Raw genomic sequence first — 20,580 nt, forward strand, 5'->3', positions numbered from 1 at the left:
TCCTTCGTCTTAGCTTGCCAATAACTCAATTTAAAGACACGCTTTCATTCCTGCATCTGACACGAGTCAACTAATGCAATATGATTGTTAAACATTGTCAAAAGTCATACCAACGCTGCTGTCTTGAATCCAATTTCAGAAACACCAATTTGATTTGCCGTGCCCATTCACTTTCAATGGGGTGACGTCACGCTTTGCCGAACTGCATTGTCGTCTTCAAAAGCAGAGCAATGTTCTACTTTTGAAGCTTCGACGGAAACGTCAGCCAATCAAATGATATGCCAGTACAAGCTCTAGCCAATCAAACCGCATGCTTGTGTGTCCGGGGCGGGAGATTCATGTGATTGGTTGTTGGTCGCGCTCCAGACACGCCTACCGGCAAGCTTCAACGCACGCCGCCGTGTGGACGCTGCGTTACTCTCTGTGTTCACCCTCATACCAAAATGCAGATTTTACCCGTAAAATGTTAAAGTGTTGCCAGAAAACAATATTTCTGTTCGTCAAAAACTGTATAATTACTCAAAAAATATGAATATCGTGTGAAATAGAGCGTCAGACGGCAGAGACGGCTTTGTTTTGACGGAGCTCCGACGTCACGTTGTTGTTTACTTCCGTGTCGCCATCTTGTATACGGGCGTCGTGTTCTTGTGAGAATGTATTTATCTTATAAACAAGATCAGCGCCACAGTATCACCTCATACTATATTTCTCTAGAAAAACCCCTGATAAGGATTATAAAAAGAAAATATATATATTAAAAAAGCATAGAGACAAGAATGAACACCAAATGTAAAAATAAAAAATAAAACGTTGTACAATGAACATATGACGATTTCTTCACAGCTGTTGTCTTACAACATGAGTAAAGCCCGGTGGAGACAAACCCGATATCACGTTGCAATGATGTCATAAAGCTGCTGCCATGCCCCCCCCCCCGCTCTTTTAAAGCTGTCCTTGACTGAGCTCAGGTTACACCCGTTTGTTGGGAGTGATCCAGTCGGTCCCATGTGGGCTTATTATCCCGGCTCAAAGCCCCAATACTCTGCTGCTATTCCACACAATGAGTCTCTCCCAAGGACCTCTGAAATGGAAGGGGGGGGGGATCCCTGTCACCTGAGGCTATGTCTATGTGTGTGTGTCTATAATGTGTGTGTGTCTATTGTATATGTCTGTGTGTGTGTGTATTCCCCCTGTGCACTCTCTTTTTGATCTGCTTTCTGTCATTATTTGCCTGCAACCTCTCTGCAGTCCCACCGCGCCTTCATCTAGAGGCGTCTCACAGCCCGGGGTGTGTGTGTGTGTGTGTGTGTGTGTGTGTGTGGTGTGTGTGTGTGTGTGTGTGTGTGTGTGTGTGTGGGGGGGGGGGTGTGGGTGTGGGTGTGTGGGTGTGTGTGGGGTGGGTGGGGTGGTTGGTTGGTTGGTTGGTTGGGTGGGTGGGTTTTTTGTGTGTGTGTGTGTGTGTGTGTGTGTGTGTCTGTGTGTGTGTGTGTGTGTGTGTGTGTGTGTGTGTGTGTGTGTGTGTGTGTGTGGTGTGTGGTGTGTGTGTGTGTGTGTGTGTGTGTGTGTGTGTGTGTGTGTGGGTGTGTGTGTGGCATACACAATGGGGGATAACCCACGCTTCTATTGGAGAGAAAATGTAAAAGACAGAAGCTGAATTCACCCCAAATGAATCCCTTGTCGACCCCTTCACTCTCCGCCTGCGTTTATGTAAAATAAAGAGATTTATGTAAAGAGTTTGATGGAAGGACAGAATAATGTGGTGTTTTAATGTTGGAGAACATGCTGGCTGACTGGGGATCATTTGCATTTGGTCTAGGACTGTCCAGTAGAGCAGGCGATGTATAAGAGGAAATTGAATTTCGTTTTTAAATTGTCATTCCAATGGAGTCCAATGGCCTGGAAATCCACCCAAAAGATGTAGTGGACAAAGAGCAAGAATATAAATGATGCATGAATTGACTAGCTAAAAGTTGGAGGAAAGTGCTTTTGAAAAACTCAAAGGAAGCAGAGACTGAAACGAGTCTAAGCCGTGGAATAAAAGACAGAACTGCAAATGAAATGAAGATTTGTCGACAAAGATGAACTTCAGTGACGCTTTACTGGACTAAAGCTGAGGATCTGGACTGTGTTAAGGCATTGAGCTCATTCATATTTATAAGTATATATTAAAGTATTCAAATATTGGACATAATGGATATTTTTATATTACAATTGCCTTTTTCATGTTAGGAATCATTGAAGTAGGCCTTAAAGGACACCTATCATGCTATATTTAAATGATATATTGTAGGGCCATACCTATATAAGGTATATTTATACGTTTCTGTTTTCAAAATACCAAACAGATCATGCATTTACGCCATGCCTCATTTCGCTCTATGTGCTGTTTGCTGTCTACGGGTCTGATTCTGCTGACCACGCCCCCCTGCAGGAGAGGGGAGACGTGCTCTGATCAGCTGCTGGGCTGTCAGAAGAGGGGGAGAAAAAGAGATCTCCGTCCTCCGTGTTTTATTATAGCCTATATAGAGTCGTTATTCATTTGTTTTAAAGCTCAATAAATAACAAAGAAGACCTTTGACCGGCACTTTTCAAATTTTGTCCGGAAGATTTAAACTTTAACGGACATCTTGACCGGTGAAAGAAACTGAAACTGAAACTCTGCCGCACGGTCCCCTCGTTCCTTGGAAGAGGCGGAGAGGTGGGTGTTTGTCATCTGCTGGTGGACTAACCGGAGAGAATTACAGTGCTTGCCTCGACGGGGAGGGATTGCATTGAATTAAAGCAGCGGGAGCAAACGCTTGCCTCGGGGAGGGAGAAAGAAAGCCACTGCGGAGAATAAACAGAAGGGTAACCATGGTAACTATGGGCAGGAAGTCTTCTTCGCTGCTTTTGTAGCAGACTACAGCGTCACTTACAGGCCTGGCATATGTACTACAGCGTCTCCAGCGCTTTCGAGCGGCCGTGGCCCAACCCCACATTCCCCTGATTGGTGGAGTTGGCCCAATAGCCGTAGCGCCACCGTCCTGACGTCAGGACAGTGTTCAAATCTGGATCAGTTTTTATCAGATCCGTTGCAGCTCCTTTTTTAGAGATTTGGGTATGGAGGAAAATAGAGAGGGTTGTGTTTTCTGACACTTGGTGAGTTCCCTGGAACACCGGGGACACATATTCATGTGTAAAAGACGTACAAAAGTGCATTTTGCATGATAGGTCCCCTTTAAGTCAAACCAGGAAGATGGGAACAGCTGTGACGTCCATCTTAATGTTTAGGTTGTGCCTTTTTTTTGTTTTTTGGAGTCTAGACTGAAGGCCAATATGTTTATAACCAGTCTCAGAATTAGTTAAACCTGAGGAGAGTTTGGCAGAAGTAATGGTGGCATACAATGTGACTGTACACTAATATACGCTTTAATTTAAGCCTTTCAATAAACCCTCTCTATTGTGTGTAAGAATTCCCCTCACAGCCCCAAACCCCTCTATCAAGGATTGTTTCTTCCATTGAAATCTAAATAAAGTTAGTTTTTGTTGGGAAAACACTGAATGTACTCTTCCAATATCAGAGTCCACATGATAACAAAGGTATCCCAACTGTAGCTGTGTACATGACAGGATGTATGATTACCTAGAAGAGCATCAGGACTGTTTTAGGCATATGATAGCTATGTGATTAACATGATGATTCAGCCTCTATGGAGATAGACATATGATAAGCATGATCATTTCTGACGTGGAGCTAATCTGAAGTAAACATTGAATACTGCTTTCTATTCCTCCATCTTGTGACTGTGTAACTCCCTCTCTTGGATATCAGCATGTGAAGGACACTGTTCAGGAACTAGTTGATGCTCTGTATGTGATGACTACTTCCATTCTGGAGAGGATCAGAAATACATGGATCCTGAGATTGAAGCTCAAGCCGGTGACCAGGGATTATTAACAATTTTAAGTATTCAGAAAAAGTCAGAATTTTGAGGAAAAAGTCAGAATTTTGAGATTTTAAGAATTTTGAAGAAAAAGTAAGAATTTTGAGATTTTAAGAATTTTGAGATTTTGAGGAAAAAGTAAGAATTTTGAGAAAAAGTAAGAATTTTGAGAAAAAATAAGAATTTTGAGATTGAGAAAAAGTAAGAATTTTGAGTTTTTGAGAAAAAGTAAGAATTTTGAGATTTTGAGCAAAAGTAAGAATTTTGAGAAAAACTCAGTATTTTGTGCATAACAGGATGTATGATTAACTAGAAGAACCGGTATTCCTCCATCTTGTGACTGTGTAACTCCCTCTCTTGTATATCAGCATGTAAAGGACACTGTTCAGGAACTAGTTGATGCTCTGTATGTGATGACTACTTCCATTCTGGAGAGGATCATAAATACATGGATCCTGTTTTGAAGCTCAAGCCGGGGACGAGGGATATTTTTCTAACAGATTTTTAAATTGGTGTTTTGTTGTGTGTGTTAGCAGCCAGGTCAAAGAGCATGGTGATGGGCGAGGTGTCTCGAGGCCGACCCGCCTCCCCCAGCCTGCAGGAGGGCGCTCTGAAGGGCGGCTGGCTGAAGAAGCAGCGCAGCATCATGAAGAACTGGCAGCTGCGATGGTTCGTGCTGCGCTCAGATCAGCTGTTCTTCTACAAAGATGAGGAAGAAACCAAGCCACAGGTAACACGGCGGCCATGTTTAGACTGAGGAGTGGAAGGGAGTTATTAAAGGTCCCCTATTATACTGTTTCTCATCAATATATTACAGGTCTCAGATATATACAGAACATGTCTCTGATTGGCTGAAACACCAAACAGATCATTGCAGCATCCCATAATCCCCTCTGTTTCAGCCCTGTTTCCAAAGTGCTGATTCTCTGTCTGTTACTTTAGATGAAAATAAGGAGCCCCTCCCCACGCCCCTCTGAGAGAGATTTGGTTACAAAGAACACAATGGTGCTCTAGGAGGAGATTCAGGTGATAAGGTGGGGGGGGGGGGGGGGGGGTTACCTTGGTTGGTGATTGGCTAATGGTTACACAAGACAAAACATCGTTATGACATCACAAAGTGGCCAAAATCTGATCAGCTCATTTTCAGACAGGTTTTTATAAAAATGGATCAGGACAAAAAGAGAGAGAATCTTTGTTCCTGAAACTTTCAGAGTCTCTTTACACAGAGGGGACACATGCTGATGAAGAGGAGACATGAAGAAGAGGGGACACATGTTGATGAAGAAGAGACATGAAGAAGAGGGGACACATGTTGATGTAGAAGAGACATGAAGAAGAGGGGACACATGCTGATGTAGAAGAGACATGAAGAAGAGGGGACACATGTTGATGAAGAAGAGACATGAAGAAGAGGGGACACATGGTGATGTAGAAGAGACATGAAGAAGAGGGGACACATGGTGATGTAGAAGAGACATGAAGAAGAGGGGACACATGTTGATGTAGAAGAGACATGAAGAAGAGGGGACACATGTTGATGTAGAAGAGACATGAAGAAGAGGGGACACATGTTGATGTAGAAGAGACATGAAGAAGTGGGGACACATGTTGATGTAGAAGAGACATGAAGAAGAGGGGACACATGTTGATGTAGAAGAGACATGAAGAAGAGGGGACACATGTTGATGAAGAAGAGACATGAAGAAGAGGGGACACATGTTGATTGTAGAAGAGACATGAAGAAGAGGGGACACATGTTGATGTAGAAGAGACATGAAGAACGTGGGGACACATGTTGAGTGAAGAAGAGACATGAGAAGAGGGGACCCATGTTGATGTAGAGAGACATGAAGAAGAGGGGACACATGTTGATGTAGAGAGACATGAAGAAGAGGGGACCACATGTTGATGTAGAAGAGACAGGAAGAAGAGGGGGACACATGTTGATGTAGAAGAGACATGAAGAAGAGGGGACACATGTTGATGTAGAAGAGACATGAAGAAGGGGGACACATGTTGATGAAGAAGAGACATGAAGAAGAGGGGGACACATGTTGATGTAGAAGAGACATGAAGAAGAGGGGACACCATGTTGATGTAGAGAGACATGAAGAAGAGGGGACACATGTTGATTGTAGAAGAGACAGGAAGAAGAGGGGACACATGTGATGTAGCAACAGAACATGAAGAAGAGGGGACACATGTTGATGTAGAAGAGACATGAAGAAGAGGGGACACATGTTGATGTAGAAGAGACATGAAGAAGAGGGGACACATGTTGATGTAGAAGAGACATGAAGAAGAGGGGACACGAAATGTGGAAATGAATTACTGTAGGTCTGATGTGATTACATTTACTCAATTAAGTGGAAGTGTTTTATCTTTGCCCCCGTGGTGCTGCTTCCCAATCCCTTGAGTCAAGTAGTGTTTGTGGTAAAGTGAGGCTGTTCTAAATTACATTTTAAGGGAGACGCCACCAATTAATACATTTTATAAAGTATTATGTGGCTCCAGAGGGTGCTGCAAAAGTCAATTTACATTATCTCAAATTAGTTTTTTAGATACTGATAAGGTGCTCAATGCTATTTAGGATGTGGGTTTCCAGGTGGCAGCACAATACATCAGACTGAAGCCATTTTAAGGGACATGAATTCCCAAACTTCCTGTTACTGTTTAAGTGGAGAACTACAGTATATCTCTCCATTTGATTTTCATACGTTTTGAATTTAATTAATGGACTATTCTTTACTACAAATGTTTGAAAAAGAAAACCTAGAGTTGACTTTTGTTTGTGGACCAGGGGATTTGGGGGGATATTGAAATATATGCTATTTTCTGTTCATCTAAAGATTTAGAGTTTGTGTTTTTCCTTGTTTTATGGAACTGGCATCCCTAAGTGACAGATTATTAAAAACTCAGACAGTCAAAGGGTCAATACAAGGGGCTCTTCATGTGCAGGAGCTGAAGACATCAGGGAAGGCCTGCAGTAAAATGACAGTAAAACGTACTACAATTTACACTAGTGATGTTCTTTAAAGGGGACCTATCATGCAAAATGCACTTTTGTACGTCTTTTATACATGAATATGTGTCCCCGGTGTTCCAGGGAACTCACCAAGTGTCAGAAAACACAACCCTCTCTATTTTCCTCCATACCCAAATCTCTAAAAAAGGGGCTGCAACGGATCTGATAAAAACTGATCCAGATTTGAACACTGTCCTGACGTCAGGACAGTGGCGCTACGGCTATTGGGCCAACTCCACCAATCAGGAGGAGACAGCCACGGCCATTGCCGTTCGAAAGCGCTGGAGACGCTGTAGTACATATGCCAGGCCTGTAGGTGGTGCTGTTCTCACAGAATCTGCCCTTGCAAAAACAGGGGTAAAAAAGTGCAAATTGAGCGAAATGAGGCATGGCTAAAATGCATGATCTGTTTGGTATTTTGAAAAAAAAAAAGTATAAATATGCCTTATATAGGTATGGTCCTACACTATATTATTCAAATATAGCATGATAGGTCCACTTTAAGTAAACTCCACAAACAACACTACCTTATGTGCTTTATTGTCTACAAACTCACAGTGTTAATGATGACTCGTCACACTGACAGGGCGTCTTAGAGTGCATTAGTGTAAACCACAGAGAGTGTGTGACGCCTCCATCACTGCACCATCGTAAAAATATTTAAAATCTCTGATCAATCTTCTGTGACGAGGGAGGGCTGCTGACTCACATTTTCCACATGATGAGGCTGATTCAGGCAGTAAGCAATACGGTAGCTGGCCTGGACTGACCTCACACACACACACACACACACACACACACACACACACACACACACACACACACACACACACACACACACACACACACACACTAGTCGGATAAACGACGTTGTGTGGTACTCATCGTAGCTGACAGGCTTACACGTAACATGAGGCGATGATGTAATCCAACAACAAAAGACAGCAGGCCCACACACACACACACACACACACACACACACACACACACACACACACACACACTCTTAAGACCTTAATAATCATCTCTTTACATTTCTGGCTGAAACCCTGACACTTTTATTGATTTATTCCGTCCTCATTCTGCACTAACGCTGTTCATTTAATGCAGGATGCAGCCGTCTGCCATCACTGTCGTTTATCCAGCACACACACACACACACACACACACACACACACACACACACACACACACACACACACACACACACACACACACACACACACACACACACACACACACACACACACACACACACACACACACACACACACACACACACACAGGATGACGTGTTCTCCGCCTCACCATTCTGTGGGGAACATCTGACTGAAGGCTCTGACAGACTGCCTTTAATCAGAGCTTGCCAATAGCTGTCCGGTGTGTATTGATTTGCAACTCCCTGTGGATTTAACACACACACACACACACACACACACACACGCACACACGCACGCACACACACACACACACACACACACACACACACACACACACACACACACACACACACACACACACACACACACACACACACACACACACACACACACACACACACACGCACACACACTCTCCCCTCTCATCTTCTAATCGATAGGAAATTGGAGGCTCTCAGTGGTGGGTTGGGGGGGGGGGGTTAGTATCTCAGCAGAAGAACAAGACCCCTCCCCCCTCTGAGATAAAAATATGTGATAATTGGTGGAGAGGGGAAGGCAATACTGAAGCAGGATGTATGCCGGTTTTCCTCTTCCTTGTCATCATGCCGGGATGAATCCTTTTCAAAACTTCACTTAACACGTGATCGATTTGTATTTTGGACATCAGGGCTGCGAATACAAATCGACTCTTCAAATGCAATTCATCACACAAGATCATATATCATTTTTAAAGTGGTGAGACGTGTTGTTGTGCCTCCATTTTTAATGCTAAGTGCTGCTTCTTAGCTTCCACTACATGTATTCTTTTACACAAGTGGAACAAAAACATAAAAAATACGCATTTAGTTGTTCATATTACTAACTTACATGCTATTTAAAAGAGTTCAAACATGTAGGTCATAAACACAAATCATACGTTAGGTATAAAATCACTGCTGGATTTGAGATTGAGTTATCAGTAAGTCTCATTGGATATAAATGCCAGACACTGAAGGTAAAAAAAAGTGTTTTTTAATCGGCCATTTTGAGAGTTTTATTGCTTCCTTATCATGTCTTTTTTGTCACAAGTGGAATGAAAACATCCCAAATACTTATTTAGGTAGATGTATTTTACTTCCTTAGTCTTCTTGTGTTGGTAGATTTCTCCTAAAGATAGCATTACACAATGTCTCATTTCAATATATAAACATTACGCTTTATAAATCTTACCTGTAGTGTTGAGCAAAGTGTATGAATTTCACAATATCTTTAAAAGTGTTTTTTTTTTGTCGTAGACAGATCCATCAATATATTATTTGGTAAATATATCCTATAGATTTAATCAGTCTTAACTATGGTTTAAAGCAGAGGTCTTCAACAGGGGGTCCGCGGAGGTACCACCAGGCCTCCTGTACACAAAGGGGAGGACCCGCCCCTATCGCTGCTGTGCCAATCACGAGGCCGCATGACACACGCTGGCTCTGTCATTATTTGAATAGCTTAGTATTGAATGTACAATAACAGAGTAGCTATGTTTATACACGGCACTAGGCCCCGTTTAATATAAAACACAATTGTATGCCATACATATAGTAGGGGGGTCCCTGCTCCAGCTCTCCATCAGTTTGGGGGTCCCTGTCCTGAAAAACGTTGAAGACCCCTGGTTTAAAGATATAATAAACGCAACTCTTCCTCTTCCCCTTCTTACAACGCTTTACAGAGTTCAGAATTTAAATGCCTGCGGGATCAATAATTAAAACATTAATAATGTATATGTCCTATATTTATAGTCTTTTTAACGGTAGGTTAGTCTATTAAAGTGTATCGAGTGTGCGCACTCTCTACACATCTTGCTTTCTATTGTTTATTTGCATATATTTTCATTTCTAATTGATATGCAGGCCTGTTACATGCTGCTGCGTCTTAAAACACAGTTATGTACCAAAGTAAATGTGTTTTTATTAGATTCCTTTTATTGTCACTACACAGAGCACAGCGAAATTCCAAGCATTCTCAATGGTGCAATCACACATAACAGACATAACAGATAAGTACAGGGTTATTACGGTCATTAAAAACCTGGAAAAGTCATGGAAATTCAAAATGCAAATTCCAGGCCCTGGAAAAGTTATGGAAAACAATAGTTTTCCCAAAGTTTTGGAAAAGTCATGGAAATGTAACTAAAGTTGCATCAAATATAATTTATATTTTATCTAATCGCCGAAATAGTAATACTATAATGATAATAAATACTGTATAGTAATGAAACGTAAAATGGCATTTAACTGTCGAGGTATTTTGCTGGTGAGAGATTTGAGTTGCTTTAGTCTATAGAAGCTAATTTGATTTGTTTTAGATAGGCACAACATGTTTCAGAACTTTTTCTGTTCCATGTTAAAATAAACAATTTTCAGTGGTACCGCTGAGAAAGAGTAATTTTTTGAGGTAATGAGGTAAAGGTCATGGAGAAGTCATGGAAAAGTCATTGAAAATCATTGGTGAAAAAGTGTATGAACCCTGTAAGTATCATTTGACAATACAAGTTAAAACTTTTAATATATAATATATAAAGTGACTATAAATTGGACCTATGATACATTGAACAGTACGCTTACAAAACAATACAACATTACCATACAAATACAAGAACAATACGGTCAGTTATTGCACATTTATCAGTGCAGTTACAAAACTATAAATAAATGTGTTCTATAAAAACGGTATGAGGTAGAATATAAGGTGCAGTTGGATGTAAACATGTACTTAGTTACACAATTCTGTATCAAAGTAAATCTGACCTCATGTGTTTTTATCCCAATCCAATCCAACTTTATTTCTATAGCACATTTAAAAACAACAGAGTTGACCAAAGTGCTGTACATCAATACATATATAAAAAAGCAGCATGAATACATTTAGACAAAACCGATAGGACAAAAGAAACAAATGTAAAAGCACGAGACAATAAAACCTTACTTATAGAGAGGCGAAGTCCCTCCCTTTCCGGGGGACCTCCATGGGACCTTATTTCAGAAAAAGTATGTATTGAAGTCAATGGAGAGAGAAAGATTATCTTTTGATCCCGTTTGAATTGTGCCACGAATTACACATATGATGTTTGTCAATTTAAAAGATTACGTAGTAACAAGTAACACTTTTTTTGGTGTGAAACCGCTCAATGAACTACATCTCCCGTCTCGCACCACACACCAAGACGGCCGTCACGTTGGCACATTTCACTTCTTTCTTTCAGAATGACGCGGAAAGTATTAAAAGAGGTGAAAATCACTCCAAGTCTGGGCATGTTGAGAGCTGTACATACACACAAGGGGAGTTAGTCGGTTCATAAGAGCCAGCATGCGGGACCGGGACTCTGGGATTTGTAGTCTTTCTAGTTGCGTATTTTTCATAGTCTTATATTTCAACAGTTTTACGACAAACTGTGACTTTTTTGACATGGACATTTTTTTTTAAGATTGACAAACATCATATGTGTAATTCGTGGCACAATTCAACCCATTGACCCATAATTTTTCCGAAATAAGGTCCCATGGGTCGGAAGTAGATGGGCGGGACTTCGCCTCTCGATAGCCACAGACTGAAAACCCTCATACATGATGAAAACACATTTGAAAACACAACAAAATAGAAAACCCCAATTTAGAAAACACAGACTGATACGTGGTCTGCAAAAGCACGGGAGAACAAGTAGGTCTTTAAACGAGATATCCCTGCTTCACTGTGATTTGTGCTGTGGGGTGACGTGTTGATTCATTCGTCCCCGGCCAGATACTCCTGTTATTCCGAGCACATAGCACCCTTGGGACCTCCCTCCCCCCCCCCCCTCTCCTCTCCTCCTGTCTCACCCCATCCCACCCCTTTCCATTTGTAGCCATGGCGACTAATGTTGGCGGTCGGCAGCCCGTCTGGAGGAGGCGATGCCAGCCTGCAGAGCCTCAGACGCTGGCATCGCCTCGCCTCTCGGGGCTAAATGGGTATTGATCTGGATAATGTATTCTGATAATCTGCTGCTGCCTGTTCAATCACATGAGGGGGGGGGGGCGGGTGCTTAAACATTTGACAGGGGGGGAGGAGGCGGGGGAGGAAGAGGAGAGAGGAAGGAAGGCTAAGAGGTGATTTAAGGATGGACATATTGAGGGAAATAGAAAAATGTTATCTCAAGATGCAGCTCTTTTGGACCATTAATTAGGTTGAATGTCATTGTTTGCCAGGGAATCTGAGAAACAGTGGTGACACAAAATGTTTTCTCCACCTAAAATATTAAGATACAAATACACAATATTCCTTCCTATTCTAATATTTGTCCTACAGTCCCTTAATAGTGATATACAAAATAATACAATTAATAATAATCTCTCTCTCTCTGTGTTTCAGGGCTGTATTCCTCTGCAGGGATGTCAGGTGACCGAGCTCACAGCCAATCCGGACGAACCAGGAAGACACCTGTTTGAGATCCTGCCAGGTAACACCAGCTCCTCCCACATCCCTTCTTCTCCTGTACTTAAAACTCATAGTCCTCTCCATATACGTAATGAATTCCTGCTTTTCCACGTTTGTTTTTGTTATTTAAATTCAACCAGAAAGCCACTAAATCCTGATCGAGATCCGCAGCTAGTTTTATATACAATGCAAAAAGAGACTGATAACAAAAACAAATATGTCATCATCAATCATGCAGTATTCAGAGGCTACATATTGCTTTGTTTGAGCAATTGGATCCAGGTGGAGGATATTAGTTGCTGTTCTGCATCCAGACAGCAGAGAGCAGTGTTGGTAAAGCATGACTCTTCTCCTTATCCCCTGATCTCACAATGCCTGACCTCAGATCTGTTGACATGTGTTACATTCAATTCCCGCGAGAAGCACCGTGGAATAAATAGAAAATAAAGTGGTGTCCTCCATCATGTGGAGCTGCTTTCTGATGTACTGACGCAGCTCAGCAGACTGATGGATCGACCACGAGAAACCTTTACGTTTGAGTCAATCCATACTTACTTTCACGTGATTCTTATTATGTCTTTATCACGTTTTGACAACCTTAAAGTCAAGTTTTCGTTGACTACAAGTAAGGGCATTTTAATCTTATCTTAGTCAAAGATATTTTAGTTTTAGCCAATGGACACTGTGAACATTATAGAGGTTTTTAGTCATCATTACAGTCAATATAACACTTCTTACATTCCCTGCTGTTGTCAATGTTAACATTTACTAAGGATAGTTTCTGGAAGTCTTCCTGCCTGTGCCCAGTGTATATTTTAGTTATCCTACTCTACATCACACTTAACCACGATGGTGCCGTCCTTTTAGGATGTTTGTATGGTGATCTTTTCAAGTGTCAACCTATATGTTAAAGCTCCCATGTCATGCTTTTCCGGTTATTACCCGTCCCCTTGTGTGTTATGAAGGTTTTTATGCATGTAAACGGTGTGCAGAGTCAAAACCCTCAAAGTACACCCTGTAGCGAGTAAAACTCTAACACAGAAAATACCTCCCCAAAACGCCTCGTTGGAGATACGTCACTGCCCATTTGATTCTTCCGGGTACCGCATGATGTCATGCGGTACCCGGAACGAAATGGACCAATCCCGAAGAGCTATGGCCACACCAGCAGCGTCGTGTTCCTCCTCCAGAGGTTCGAAGAACCGGCATTTCACAGACGAAAGCTTCCAAAACATTGCCCAGTTTGAGGCCGGATATGCACAGCTTGTTTGGACCGTTTGGAGCAGGGGAAGATCTGGGTATACAACCTGTAAGTTTGCATTGTTATTTGTGTATTTATCAAACAAGACTGTTTAAATGTGTAAACTGTGTTGGACTGCTAAGCCATTGACACAGTGCTAACTGTGCTAACTAAGTTGCTAGAGTTTCCATATATCAACTCTAATATCAGCAGATGGCCTTGCATACATGTATCTCATAGCAGGAGAATGTCTGCATTCACACACAAAATACCTATTGACAGTATACTCCGGGTGATTTGCCGGTCAGTCGCGAAACGTAATTACATTATAGCTGGCGTAGCGATCTAACACACGGAGCTAGAGCTAGTTTTGGTCAGAAAAACATTTTTGTGATGCTACGTTGCTAGCGTTTAAATATATCAACTACAATGTCAGCAGATGGCCTTACATGTTTGTCATGGCAGGAGAATGTCTGCAGTCACACACACGGAATACTCATACAGTATACTGTACTGTGATTTACCGTACATTGTGACCGTACATATACTGCATGTAGCTAACGAGGCTAGCTGTATGCTAGCGCAAAACAATGTATTCATGCAAGTTACATTGTATGGTAGCAGAATACCCGTATACGATTGCAATTATAAACACGTTATTGCTAGCCTAATATGAACCACTAGCTTTTGTTCATAGTAGTTTTATTACACTGCATTATAGTTGCCTTTCCTCCAAGCTAACGTTCATATCGTGTTAGCTACCAAGGTAAACAAAGCTAGGTTAGCATATTAGCAGGCAAGCTGTTCATTACACAACTACTACTAACTAATCTAAAACAACTAAGTTTCTCTAATATTTTGTGATTTGCATTTGATTTCGTCCAGCCAGATCCTGGCGGACAATCCATGACGGGGAAGGGATTCTACTACTACTGAGGCCTCGTGCTAAAAGGCACCGCACCGACTGTGCGCAGGCAAGATGCGAGGAGGAGGAATGAATGATATACCGTGTGTATATATGTATATTTATGTTCATTTTGTACATTTCTAAAAATAAAGTTTAATGGAAATACTTAGTAGGCCTATCCTTTCTTCCCTGAATTCATATATAGCAAACCATGATTTGATTTCTCATCAAACAGTAGTAGTTTATAACGGGTAAAAATAACTTACTCTTTGTTATGAGAGTAGCTCGTAGGCCACAACGGAAAGACAAGGAGACATACACGAGTTTACAAAACCACGGCACATTTATTGTGGTAAATGCAAAGATAGGTGGTTGAGAGGATCGCAGAGTTAGTCTTCCTGCAGCCGCTTTGGAGAGAGACTGTGTCCGGAGGTGTCCGTGATCGTGCTGATTAGCCTCTTCAGCTCCACCCCATCGTAAGACAAAGGCCCTGGGGCCGTCACACTCTTCTATAACAACAGTTAAAAATATATATGTATATAAAATATACCGCTGTACCGACGCCATGATAAGACTGATGTTACGCTGAGAGCAGCCGGGAAAAGCACTGACATGGGCGCAGCCTCTCTGGTGGTTGACTAATCAGAACGAGTGGCCGAGCTGACCAATCGGAGCACACTAGGCTCACAGGGAGGGGGGGGGCAAGAGCTCCAACGAGTCGTTTAGTGGAGAAAGTGAATACTGCTGAATACACATGCTTGACAGAGATGCTGTATGCGAAACCAATGTGAGTTTGGAAAATTGCACAGTATAAATCTATTTTAGTATACCTCAACAATGTAATTATGATCAGTGGAAATGGCCATGACATGGGCCCTTTAAAGCATATATAGAAATGATTTGTAATAGCTCCATTATCAGAAGCATATAAGGGGGTTTCATCATGAGCTCAGTGTTAGGATGTGTGTGTGTGGTGTGTGTGTGTGTGTGTGTGTGTGGTGTGTGTGTGTGTGTGTGTGTGTGTGTGTGTGTGTGTGTGTGTGTGTGTGTGTGTGTGTGTGTGTGTGTGTGTGTGTGTGTGTGTGTGTGTGTGTGTGTGTGTGTGTGTGTGTGTGTGTGTTTGCTCGGAGCTCCCTGCTTGTGTTTAGACGGCCGACATCGCTGTGTGTTTTTGTTTATGGCCGGTCAACATCTCAGAGAGGTGAGAACTGAGAGTTTCTGCAGACAGAGAGACCGGGAGGAGGAAGGAGGCCTAAAGAAATGCCTCACATTTGGAGTTTTAGATATTTATCTAACGCATTTTATCTGATCTAAACATGACGAAGATTTAAGAGGACATGAAGCTGCTGGTTTTTCTCACTCGGCACTCTTTTGTCCATTGTGATAGGAGCCGTTTCTTTCAAGAGAGCCCAGAGACCTTGGCTTTTCATCTGGATCCTGTCACTGACTGATTGTGCGTGTGTGTGTGTGTGTGTCCGTCTGTGTGTGTGTGTCTGTGTGTGTGTGTCCGCAGCCACAGGGTAAATCCTTTGGTCATTTTTTATTGAGGAGATATAGAATACACACCCCTGTTGCTGAAGGTAGATACAAGACAGATAGCAAGATGCTGGAGCCTGAACAGACAGACACACACACACACACACACACACACACACACACACACACACACACACACACACACACACACACACACACACACACACACACACACACCTCTTTATAGATGGCTTAAGAGAAGCACTGGAGGACGTTTTCTCCGACATTGACTCATGGCATTATAGGAAAGTGAAATGAAATCATCATTCATGTTTTCAGGGTCATTGCCGAGGTGTGTGCATGAATAGAGGGGTGCGGGAATGAGTCCTAAAACACATCAGTTAGCATTTGAGCACTCCCTTGTCTTGAAGCCAGTGTTTTTGAAATAAGGTTTGTTGTTAACACGAGCTGAGAAGATTTTGCTGTAGACGACTAAATGTCATAACGCCCAACATTAGCTGCCTTTAGCTTAGCGTTTCTGACGTGAAGTCATGTGACTGTGCTGTAGTTCCTTTATGGCCTAACATTAGCTTTTTACCTCTGGCAATTGCCTTTCAGTTCGAAAATCCAAAAGTGGTGTTCATAAACAGCTGGCTGCTACGGAGATTATTTTATACAATATTCCAAAATCCAATGGAAGATTTATTTGCTTTTTGTCGAGCGATCCCTTGCGATGCCAACTTCCAGGTCGGCCTACAACAATTCATCATCACTGCACCACTCTATACCGGTTCATTTATACACATGTATCCCAGTACAGCAGTCCTGAGAGTCTTGAATGCTTCCCAGTCGAATCAGGAGAAGTCATTTCCTCTTGGCATTTGTGTGAAATAACATCAGTAGTTGAGTATGCGAGCAATTAAAAATTGGACTCCCACCAAGCGTTGTTATCCGTGTGTTCTCCAGACAAAGCCGACTCAGCAGTCATGTGCCGAGTCGGATCTGAGTTTGAAGCCTGAGGGCATGAAGGAAATAACTGGGTATTTTAGAAAATATTCTTTGTATTTAACGGCTGACTCGAGGCTATAAGCCCTCTGTTGTGGTAGTGTGAAGCAATTAAGCCATCTGGGGAAACAGCACACACACACAAAACACACACTTGTGTCTGTGCAAACGTGACGGCTTCTGCCATTATGGTGGACTGGAGGTTAATGCAGCCCACACACGTGCACCAGAGGATTTCTCTCTCTTTTAAAAGTGCTATTTTACCAAAAAGACACAACAAGTCCACATCAACTTAAGCTTCCTGTGCCCTTTGACCTCAGGTGTTGATCAGTAGCCTTTAAAAAGCATTGCATGATGCATATGAGGACACATAGGGAAGTTTAAAGGAACATTTCTCAGTTATGATACATTTGATATAGTGTTGCTGTTGTTAAACACATCCCCCTTTACTTGAATGAATGAAGTCCTTTCTCTGTTTTCAATTTGTTGTTCACCTTGGAGTAGGTCTCTTTTATCCTGATGTCGAGGTCATTTCATATTTGGATAACAATATACATCTTGATATAGCATAGTTTATGGTAATTCAATAGTATTTAGTCCATATGAAATAATCACACGGTAAAGCCTACTTCTTTTACTCCTATATGCATTTAATACTTGACAAAAATTTGCTCAAGATCAAAAACATTTTGGAGTAAAGTGACGCAAATATCGCAGTTTGTCTGCTTCTTGTATCGTGTTGACAACTGATATATTGTCATATTTCCTAGACCTACTGTACCGTATAGTCTTGCAAGGCAAACTAAAGTTTTCATCAAGAGTTCATGGCAGAGGTGGGAGTAAGTCCTACATGTGCAAGTCATGAGCAAGTCTCAAGTCTTGACCTACAAGTATCAAGCAAGTCCCAAGTCACTGTGGTGAGAGTCAAGCAAGTCAAGACAAGTCATTGCTCAGGTCAAGTCAAGTCAAGTCAAATCATATGAAATTCTGATGAATAAGCCCAGTTTCCGCATTTAAATCAGTTAAAAGACAGTGGTTATGAAAATGGATTTAACCCACACTATGATCTTCATTACATACACAGTTAATCATTTGAAATCTAATTTAGACCGATGACAATCATATTAGATTCATATTAACCCTAGAACTGCAGACAATATAGCTAGGACTCAAAAAGTCTGTTCAAAAAGGCAGAATTCCAGGTAAGAAAATCATATATGGCATTTGCCATTACACATATTTAATTTAAATGTCTGTTAACACTAGAACCGCCAACAGCATCAGCACCTACATAGATATCATTTTCAAATCATTTAATTTGTTCCTCTTCATCATTTCCTTATAAACTAAGTAGGACGATTTAAAACTCACTTAATTGGGTTAATTTAGAAATTGCTTCAGTTTATCATCATAACAGATTAAAAAGTTCAGATTCATTTTTTCAATAAATCAAGGAATGATGCACTTCTACACAAAGCAAAAAAACACGATCAATTAACAACATTTAAAACCAAACTACTAAAAGTAGATGCAACCACATTATTAACAGTTTACAGTAACTTCTGATAAACACAGGGAAATAAACGAGGCATAGAGGGGAATTAGCAGATAGAGCATAACGTTGAAGAGAGAGTAGATAGATCATATATCTCTATCTATCATATCTCGCTAGATCGCGATCGAGAGAGATCGCTCTCTCTCTCTCTCTCTCTCTCTCTCTCGAGAGATGCTCTCGCTAGCGATCTCGGACGATATCTCTCTATATCTCTCTCTCTCTCCCTCTCCTGACAGCCCGTCATATCAGGGTTAGTCAAAATGAATCCCTTGGCGGTTCTAGTGTTCATTTACCGTTTTGTCTTCTCTTTGTAATGCTTAATCGATTTGAAACCAAGTCTAACGTATAGCTTAAACTTAACGTTAGCTTTCTAGCAAACAACACATTCACGCACCTTTCCTCTGTGGGTTTTTTTGTAGTGACGAATGAAGTTGGATGTTGTGGTGGTCGTGTCCCTGATCTTTATGCTGCAGACCCTGCATACCGCTGTTCTCTTCTTATTAGCGTCATCGACAACATAATCCTTGAATCCAAACTTCACTATTTTGGAGTAACGCTAGCCGCTGCCATGTTAACTGACGCTCCTGCCGTCTAGTGGGTTGCCAGGTTTGTGCGCACGGCGCTATAATCACCCAATCACGTTTTTCGAAAAAACTAAACGTAATATCTCACTACAAAAACAAACGCAAATATTTAATTTTAAACAGACAAGTCCTTTCAAATCATCTGTCTCAAGCTTAAGTCAAGTCTCAAGTCATGAATACCAAGTCAAAGTCAAGTCAAGTCTTTTATCAATGTTAGTCAAGCAAGTCTCAAGTCAAAAAATATGCGACTCGAGTCTGACTCGAGTCAAGTCATGTGACTCGAGTCCCCACCTCTGGTATTTAGTCCATATGAAATAATCACACGGTAAAGCCTACTTCTTTTACTCCTATATGCATTTAATACTTGACAAAAATTAGCTCAAGATCAAAAACATTTTGGAGTAAAGTGACGCAAATATCGCAGTTTGTCTGCTTCTTGTATCGTGTTGACAACTGATATATTGTCATATTTCATATGTATTGTCTTGCAAGGTAAACTAAAGTTTTCATCAAGAGTTCATGGTAACGCTGGTTATACAATTGATATACACATGATCATTTTTGGGGCAAATTATTACTTTTAACCAGCATTTTCAAGAACTGAACGAAGCCTCACACACTTCCTGTTAACCGCGTGATTTCAACAATTGTTTTTAAGACAGAATATGAGTGAAGAAAAGAGACAAGAAAGAATTAGAAATCAACAAATGACTAGCTTGCACTCTGCAGGGCTCCAAAGTCCACTTGCTAACTACAACAGAAACATACTGTATTTCTCAGACAATATTCCATTCAGACGGTTCAGTTCAATTTGATCCTGGAACAAGTGTGACTTCAGGAAGAAGCCAAATTCTGTCTGTCTGTATCTCACAGAGAATGACTAGCATTGTGTGTTTTCCCTGTCTGTGGTGTGGTGTGTGTGTGGTGTGTGTGTGTGTGTGTGTGTGTGTGTGTGTGTGTGTGTGTGTGTGTGTGTGTGTGTGTGTGTGTGTGTGTGTGTGTGTGTGTGTGTGTGTGTGTGTGTATCTGTGTATCTGTGTGTGTGTGTGTGTGTGTGTGTGTGTGTGTGTGTGTGTGTGTATCTGTGTATCTGTATCTGTGTGTGTGTGTGTACAAGTTAGTTTGGCAAAGATCGGAGGACAGCCCATCTCCCTGCTACTGCACACACTCTCAGACACACACACACTCTCAGACAGACAGAGAGGGAGAGAAAGAGAGAGAGCCTTGTTGCTCCTCCTCAGGGATTTTCTTCTCCCCAGGGGGTC

The 20,580-nt window shown here is 41.6% G+C and overlaps 1 protein-coding gene across 1 annotated transcript in view; it reads left to right on the plus strand.

Moving 5' to 3' along the window:
- The window catches only part of si:dkey-191m6.4 (rho GTPase-activating protein 22), a 48,257-nt gene that overhangs the window by 10,663 nt on the left and 17,014 nt on the right, over window positions 1-20,580 (plus strand). Inside the window, exons 2-3 of the mRNA XM_034134820.1 lie at window positions 4,457-4,653; window positions 12,483-12,570. Coding sequence (XP_033990711.1) covers window positions 4,457-4,653; window positions 12,483-12,570 — 285 coding nt within the window. The remainder of the gene's footprint in view (window positions 1-4,456; window positions 4,654-12,482; window positions 12,571-20,580) is intronic.

The sequence above is a fragment of the Trematomus bernacchii genome, unplaced genomic scaffold, assembly GCF_902827165.1.
Source record: "Trematomus bernacchii unplaced genomic scaffold, fTreBer1.1, whole genome shotgun sequence".
Lineage (NCBI taxonomy): Eukaryota > Metazoa > Chordata > Actinopteri > Perciformes > Nototheniidae > Trematomus > Trematomus bernacchii.